General features: G+C 40.2%; 1 protein-coding gene across 1 annotated transcript in view; it reads right to left on the bottom strand.

Annotated features, from left to right (window-relative positions):
* Positions 1 to 1,756: 1,756 nt before the first annotated feature.
* Positions 1,757 to 8,841, bottom strand: part of LOC123057294 (zingipain-2-like) — a 12,483-nt gene continuing 5,398 nt past the window's right edge. The window contains exons 2-6 of the mRNA XM_044480358.1: positions 4,051 to 4,146; positions 3,419 to 3,688; positions 3,276 to 3,337; positions 2,848 to 3,023; positions 1,757 to 2,316 (exon numbers count right to left, since the gene is read on the bottom strand). Coding sequence (XP_044336293.1) covers positions 1,757 to 2,316; positions 2,848 to 3,023; positions 3,276 to 3,337; positions 3,419 to 3,688; positions 4,051 to 4,146 — 1,164 coding nt within the window. The remainder of the gene's footprint in view (positions 2,317 to 2,847; positions 3,024 to 3,275; positions 3,338 to 3,418; positions 3,689 to 4,050; positions 4,147 to 8,841) is intronic.

Raw genomic sequence — 8,841 nt, forward strand, 5'->3', positions numbered from 1 at the left:
CGCGAGCGCACGCTCAAGTATGTTGCTCACCATAAAGTGAGAAATTTTCTAACATGGTTTCTGAATTGTCTGCCTTAGAAACTAAGTTGTCTATGTCACTACAAAGTTGCCTATGGGTGATCCCTAATTGCCTAATATACTATGAAAGTTGTCCATCAGAGGACCTCTGTTGCCAACGCTACCGAGGGCGCGGTTGTTGGCTATCCAGGTCGCGGGTGTTAGATAAGAAGTTGCATAGGGGGTAACCAGAAGTTTCATAGGGGGTTGATCAACTAATTGTCCACAAACCTATGTAAATTCTTAATTTTCGATCGAGTTGCCTGCAACAATCATTGAAAATCTTCAGATATAATGATGAAAGCACACATGAGTTGGCTAGCCAGGTCGCAACACGCTCTTCAAAACTAAACCCCACATGGATGTGTTTCCTAAAAAAATTCAAAGCAACTTTTATGATAGATGAGGCAACTTTAGTGCCCAATAGAAGCAACTTCACTCCATTAAAAATAACTAATTAGCAATGATAAGCAACTAATAAATAATGCATAACAACTTCGAAACAGAGAAAGATAACATCACATCACCTTCATAAGCAACTTTCCTTTCACAAGGGGCAACTTAGTGCTAAAAGCAGGCAACTTGATTACATTTCATGTCCTAGTTAATTTTGTCTAATATTCTCCTAACTTCCTCACCGGTACTTCTAACTTTCCTATTATTCATGATCGTATGTCGTTGTTTCTAAATTGCCTATGATATTATGAAGTCATCTACCAGTGATGCTCTTGTGTCTGCTATTGCTAGTTATGGTAGGCAGCATGATAGTGAATCTAGACCACTTCAGAGGGTTTGTAGGCAACTTGGAAAAAACAATGATAAATAAGTTTATAATATTATAGGCAACTATTTTTGTAAAGTTAGGCAACCGAGCAGCAATTATAGGCAACTAATTATCGATAGCAACAACGGTATCAATAGTAGGCAATTTATAACATTTTTAGGCAATTGAACATCAGTTGTAGGCAACTGACCATCAACAATAGGCAATTGAACAGCCATGACACGCAAATTGGGATAATTATAGCAAAATTCATAGATAGACATAGTGTAGCAAAGTTGATTTGTATATATCACTAAAGAAGCCTTATGTTTTGTGTGATTTTCTCCTTTTTACACAAACCAACGTAATAGTCAGTCCTACTAGGTCAAAAAGAAGAAGTTGCTTTCCTATAGCACTAAAGTTGCCTCTATTGCACCCAGAGTTGCCCTAAAAAAAGTTTGACAAAACCTACTCATATGGGATCTTGTTTTGAAGAACTCGTCGTGAGAAACCTGATGGTGAAAACGGAACTAGATTTCGATGCTTGAATCATAAGTTATGACTTTTACGACTTTTTAAACCCCAAATAAATGCACGCGGAACAAGATTTAGCCTGATTCTTGTGGTAGCCATGTGCGTTACGGCATGTAGCTAAACAATTTCCTTTTTCTAGTGTAGCAGCTGGACACAAGTACATGCTTTTATTATATATGGCAATGCGCTTCAAACAGCGAACGGGCGCAACGGCGCTCGCTAGCCACGTCCAAGATCCCAAATATAGAAATAAAGAGATAAAGATAAGAAAGCAGAGTCACAACGCAAATGAAAGCACTTGCATGCAATTCGTCAAAAAAGTAGAAAAATAAAAACAGTATCAAATTGTACAGAAAAATACAGTATCACATGTTTAAGATCGATCCAATCAAAAGAGGTCATTTAGGTCGTCAGCACCGGATATACTGGTTCAAACATGAAAATGCCCAGCACACCTCGCCTGTCGGCAACGTGTCTTCGGATCCTCGCATATCCCCCCTCGCCCCAATGTTTCCCCCATGAATTCTTGATGCGCCAGTACTTGACACCATAGGAGTCCGTGCCATAACCGACGACCAGGACAGCATGCCAGCCGGTAAGCCTCCTATCAAATTTACAATCCATGATTCCTCTTGTGTATCCCTGCAAAGGATCTCCTTGCACAGTGACGATCACGGGCCGCTTCCCTACCGCTTTCTCCAGATCATCCTCGGTTGGGCGGATATACCGGAAGCCTGATATCCTTGCCGCTGCCTTTTTGTCCAATTTGCGACATATACTCTTCCGGGCCTTGTATGGGTAGGAAGATTCTGCCAATAGTCCGTTTTTCCGTACATAACGGAAAGCATACAAATAGTCACCACCACTACACCCATGGTTCTCTATGTTGCAGTCGACAAGCTCTTGAACTGATAAAGCGATTGATTGGAAGGTCTTAAGGTAATGAACTGCCTCGACCGAGGCTGCAACTGCCATGGCCCAACAGCTGCCTGCAACAAATACATACGTTAAGTTTGTGGAGATTTTTCCTAAGTGATCCTTGCTGGCTTGGTTGGATATAGATTTACACGACATAGGTCAGCTTCCACCATATACAGGATGCAGTATAAATGCATAACTAATCTATACGCAACTAGAGATCAACTATGATACGCTTGGTGGCTAGGCTGGGGCATCCGGCTATAGATGTTAGGGTTTGGTGCAATGTCCGTTTGGTATTCAGCCTGGATATTCGACGCACCTTCATCAAGGGGATAGGAGTAGCAACATATGTTGTCTAGATGATGGCTTCAGGCTAACTGTTGTATTGCTTTGTATGATCTTTGTGAATAACTAATAAAATGGCTGCATGCTATTCGTCCAGATGCAAAGGCCGAGGGTCTATCCTCCTTATCAAAAATAATATACAGTTTTGAAACACCGGCTACATAGAGTCTAGTAGCAGAGAATAAGCTCATGACACTAGTAGCAGAGAATAAGCTCAAGACACTTACCGCAGTTCTTTTGATTCCTCACGGCACGAGTTACAACTCCTGCTTCAACCCAATCAATCTGCGACGGGCGGGAAGCCCTCTCAGCAAGCTCTGCCTTCCTCCTCTCAACAAGCTCTGCATTCTTCTTCGTATACCAAAGTCCAACACCAACGGCTATTGCTATAGGTATAGCATATCTGCAAACACGTTCTTAGTTCTTGCTGAGAAAACATGATGCATGCATGCATGTTTATTTTGGCAAGTGCAACCATCGCGACACTAACCAGACTTTTGGATTATATTTTACAGACAGGGTAAATTTTGTAAGCCAATACTAGCCGTCAAATAGCAAAGCCATATAACTAAGACCAAAGTTATGGTTAAGTGAGGAAAAAGAAAACTACCCGAGACTTTAGGATTATATAATTGAAGAAGTTTAAGGAATTCACCTGCGAAAGAAGCCCAAGCGGTGACCAGCGGTAGCTGCAACATGCCCAAGGTTTCTCTGGAACTGCAGCAATTCGACCACCTTTCAGTTTCATCACCCACGCACACCGACAGAGAGGGAGACTGCTGGAAGAAGCGTACGTACCTGTAGCTGCATCAGCCTAGCTCCGGCAGGCCTCGACAGCGACCCGGCCGCCACGGCAGGGCTGCAGAACCGGCGTAACCCGACCACCGCGGCTTGGCTGCAGAACTGGCGTACCACCGTTGCTCCAGCTGGTCTTGATAGCGACCTGGCCACCGCGGCCTGGCCCGGCGTACCATGGTTGCTCCCGCAGGCTTCCACGGCGACCCAGCCGCTGTTGTCTGGCTGTGGAACCGGCGGAACAGGGTAGATCCCGCAGCCGGTGCCGTCTGGCTGTAGAACCAGGGTAACATGGTTGTTTCAGCAGGCCGGGACGGCCACCCGGCCACCGTGGACTGGCTGCAGAACCGGCGTAGCAGGGACCTCCCGGCGGCGACAAATACCCGACGAAACATGGCCTGCACCCGGAATCTTCATCGGCCGCTTAGGCTTAGCCATGGATGTAATGTAGATACTACTCCGTAGAAGAGTAGGAGGAGGATTTGGGCCAACGGATTTTGGAATCTGTGCCAGCAACTTGCCGGAACCGGAAGCGGAACCAAACTCGTATGAGCGCGAGTTCGACTCGACCTCACACATCTACCCACCATGGTTGAATAGGAGTCGCAAGGTTGCATGCACCTCCGATCCAATACGGCTGCATGCCGCCTGGCACCAGTGTGGAACTGAAACTGCAGCGGAGCAGGATCCTTTTTGTTTCTCCTCGCGACGCTCCTTGCCCGCGGAGCAGCCTACCAAAAAAAAGACCGTTAGTTATTATTTGGGCTAAATTTATCGGATAATCCTATTTGATAACCTCGGACAATTCAAAAAAACACGGATAATCCACATCCTGTCGGATATTATCGCTGCCATATCCGGGGAATATCAGGTTGACCAAAATCCATATCCAGGGGATTCGTGCGACCACAGTTTCATGTCCATCGATCGCACATAATTACAGTTGCACGGCAGTCAGTCATACGTAAATGTGTTCACGTGTCTCTCATAGATGCTGGTAAGGGCAGTGACGGATATGCATCAGGTGTGCAACTGTAGTGTCATGTGGCCGACGAGTATGCAACTCCAGTCCCACAAGTAGCATGCAAGAAGACAAATAAGCATACTAATCAAGTCGATAAAACAATAACAAATCAAAAATAGGAGACAGAAAAATATAAAATATTAAAAATCACTCCATGTAGAATATGACTGAGATTTAGCAAACCATTTTTCTAATACGAGTTAATTTTCATTTAAGAATGTTGCTCATGTGTATTACTAATTAAAAGTTAATTATTTTTATACAATGAGTAGTTTTTTCGACAAATAAGTAGTTAATTACTCTAGTTAATCTGTGCATAGATGAACGACTGGGCTGTTTAAATTTAATTTTGGGCCCATAGGCCCCCCATACCAATGCGTATGCTGCGTAAGAAGGCACGGCAGAGTACAGTGCCGCTGGGGACGGTAGAAGAGCCGGCTCAGAAGGACCCCGGCTTCAGCTAGCAACTACACTCGTACAACAAATAAATGTCCCGTCGATTGGTTGAGTTTGGCAATGGCCACTTTCAAAATCTATAAATATATATACTGTACTCTCTCTGGCATTTTCTCAACAATTTATTAATTGTTAAAAACATAATTTTCATCAATTTATTAATTGTTACAAAAATAATTTTCATGTTTGCTATTTGTAAGTTGCCAGAAATTGATTCATGGTGTAAATCAGTTCTTAAGATGAAGATGGCAAGGCATTGAGGCAACGATGGGGGCGACATGGTGTCCTTGGCGAGATCAAACCAAACCCGTGCCGAAGAAGGGGGCAGATGGGAATGGCCCTGGCATCACCAACAGAGGCAGGACAGAAAGCTGATGATGCGGGTTTTGTGCGGCGTGGAGGGTTGCGGACAACAGAGAAGGAAGGAGAGTTAGAGGGATGCTAGGGGCGGGAAGGTGAGTGGAAGCAATGTCGACCATGACTAGCCGAGATGTCAGTTAGACTGGCAATGTAAGGCAGTTTGATGTGGCGAAGGGCTACCGACAACAAGAGAGATGTGACAGAAAAATCAACTAATTTTATGAGCAACTTACAAATATCATGTATAATGAATTTGATCAAAATAATTACGAAATATTTATTTATTAAATGGGACTTGGTGTCCATGGTAATTCATCCCACCTCCCTTTCACATTCCTCGGCATGCAAATCTAAACTCATTAAACACTGAACTCTGTCCATGATCATTTTTTTACAACCTGGCCATGATCGTTTATCACACTTCTTCCTTCCCTCCCCACCCATCATCATTTTTTTACAACCTGGCCATGATCGTTTATCACACTTCTTCCTTCCCTCCCCACCCATCATCGAACTCATTCTGCGTTACCTCCTGCAAAATATGTAATGACATCGTGATCTTTTTCCCACTGCAATTCACGCTCTATTTCTTTTGACTCGATCAATTTATCGATGGTACTCCATGCCCCTCTTGTATGTGTTCTCCATGTCCCACCCGTCTCCTCGCCATCCTCGTGTCGCGTATATGGATTTGCCTTCCCTTCTTCATGTCATGCATGTTGTGTGGCAAACTTGCATCGTAATCCACCCACATAGGTTCAATCATTTTATTTATTGAATTTTTAAGACAATATTAGGAAAATCGTTTTGATAAAAATACATACAGTTCTAGGGGAATGGAAAATGTTTGAAAATGAAAAGTTGGTTTCAAAAACTAAAAATAAATAAAACTAAACAAAAGAAATGAAAAAAGACTAAAAACAAAGGGAACAAAAAAAAGGCAAAAGAACAAAAATAATTGGTTGAAAATGGTACTATGAGATATAAAATATATTATATAAAAACATTTTATATAAAAAATAATTCAATATAATTTATTTATTTTCCTAAAGTAGTATGTATGGAGGGAACAGACAACGACCAACACTGAGCAAGTGAGAGTAAAGAGAGACCGCCAATCTATTCGGGCGACCGAGCGAGTGAGCGAAATTGGTGCCTGATGGGACGAGGCGCCAATCTGTTTCGGGGCACTCAGGTGCAAGGAGGAGGTCACAGCCCGTGAGAGCTATATCTCGCTTTTCGCGAGATGAAAGCAGCTCTCGCACGAAGGGTTTCCCTCTTTTCGTTGTTTCTAGGCTGGCCCATTTTTGTTTTCCTTTTCAGTCACTAGCCTCTCGTCCCTCGATCACCTTTTGGTTCGTTACTTCGGCTCCGGTTTCTTCTATTTTTTGTTATTCTTTTTCTTTCTGTGTTTAATTTTGTTTTTCTCAGTTTCTTCATATTTTCTACATTTTTCTTGTTTTCCTTTGTGTTTTCACCATTTTCATCGTTTTAGTTCAGTTTTTACTCATTTTTTCTTTTATTTCAATTTTCTTCATTTTTTTCTTTTGTGTTATTTTATTAATTTATCTGTTTTACATTTTTTTCCATTCTTTCCTATCTTTTATTTTCTACAGGTTTTTGTACTTCCTTTCTTTTCATTAATTTTGTTTGTTTTTCATCACTTTTCTTGTTTTCTATTTTGTTTTCATTTGCAAAGTGTTTTTTGTTTCTTTCTTCTGTTTCTTGTTTTTATCTTTTTCTTCATTTTATCTTTTTTCTTTAACATCCTTGTTTAGCTTCATTTTTTTCTTTTTTCATCTGTGTTTAGTTTCAGGCATCCTTGTGCAGGGGCAGTCCACGTAATAGACAGCTCCACTGAGGAAGTACTACCTGCATGCTAGACATGGGAAAGCTCTTTTGAAGAATTTGTTTCCCTTTGATATGATCATTGGGCGCCAACTCAAGCGATTGGAGAGAATCTAGATAGTTTGATGACTACTTTATCATACACATTATACTTTTTGGTATATGTCATTTTTAATACATTCTTAAAAAAATAAATACATGATTAATTCTTTATACAAGATCAATTTTTTTAAAATAAATGTTTTTGTATTTGAAAATTTTGATACACATTCTATAATTTTCTTATACATTGGTAACATTTTTTGGTACACACTTCACATTTTTAAAATTGTTATTTAACATGTTTTAAAAAAATTGTGTTTGATGACCACTTTTTTCAAACACATTGTATATTTTGGGTGGACATCAGGACATTTTTTATACACGTTTAACATTTTTGAAATATATAGTTAGCATTTTTTATTTGGTCATCCTTTGGAAAAAAATTATCTTCAATTTTTTTGATACATGTCTACATTTATGGTACACATGAGGAATTTTTTGTACACGTTTAACATGATTGAAATAGATCCCTAAAAAAACATGATTGAAATAGATGATAATTTTTTAAAACATATATTTTTGGATGTCTACCTTTTCCATGCACATTTATGAATTTTCTATATACATCAGAGGAAAAAGACTTATATACATGTTTAAAATTTCCAAATAAAATGTCAACATTTCTAAAATTGTTAACCAGTTGACCATTAATAATGTATACAGGTTATTGAAAAGTAGACATCCAAAATTTAAGAAAATGTCAATGGTCAACTGGTTAACACTTATCATAACGAGTTTACAATGAATAATTTATATAGGTTATGGAAAAAGTAGACATCCAAAATTTTGGATAATGTTAATGGATGATGAGATTTTCTTGCTAGTTGACATAGAGGCGATTTTGAGGATCCCGATACGTGACCCTTTCTAAAAAGATGATGAATTATAGTTGCAAAGTTGACTGAGAACATAGTTTGTTGGTTTCCAATAGAGTTTATGCTTTATACTTCGATGTTATGATGAATTGTTACTTATTCATGAGAAGTCTATGATAAAAGTTCTATGATAAAAGTTTTATGTTAAAGTTTGTTGTTGTTATAATAAATTACATGATGCTTCTATGTCTGTATTTTATTTTTATTGACACCTCTCTCTATAAGCATGTGGACATGTTTTTCGATTTCGGTTTTTCGCTTGAGGACAAGCGAGGTCTAAGATTGACGGAGTTGATACGTCCATTTTGCATAATGTTTATCTACTATTATTTTTATTATTTTTTATGTATAATACTGCTTTTTGGAGTATTTCTAATGCATTTTCTCTCATAACATGCAAGGTACACACAAAGAGGGAGAATATCGGCAGCTGGAATTCTAGACCTGAAAAAGATACGTCAGGCTACCTATTCTGCACAACTCCAAATGAGCTAAAATTTTACGGGGAATTTTTATGGAATATATAAGAAATATTGGAGCCAATAAGTACCAGAGGGGGGCCACCAGGTGGGCATAACCCACCTGGGCGCGCCCTGGTCGGTTATGCCCTCCTCGGCCCACCTCTGGTGCCCCTCGTCTGGTATATAATTCATTTTGACCTAGAAAAAATAAGGAGAGGACTTCCGGGACGAAGCATCACCATCCCGAGACGGAACTTGGGCAGGAGCACTTTTGTCCTCCGGTGGAGCGATTCAGCCGGG

This window comes from Triticum aestivum, chromosome 3A, assembly GCF_018294505.1.
Source record: "Triticum aestivum cultivar Chinese Spring chromosome 3A, IWGSC CS RefSeq v2.1, whole genome shotgun sequence".
NCBI classification, from domain to species: Eukaryota; Viridiplantae; Streptophyta; class Magnoliopsida; order Poales; family Poaceae; genus Triticum; species Triticum aestivum.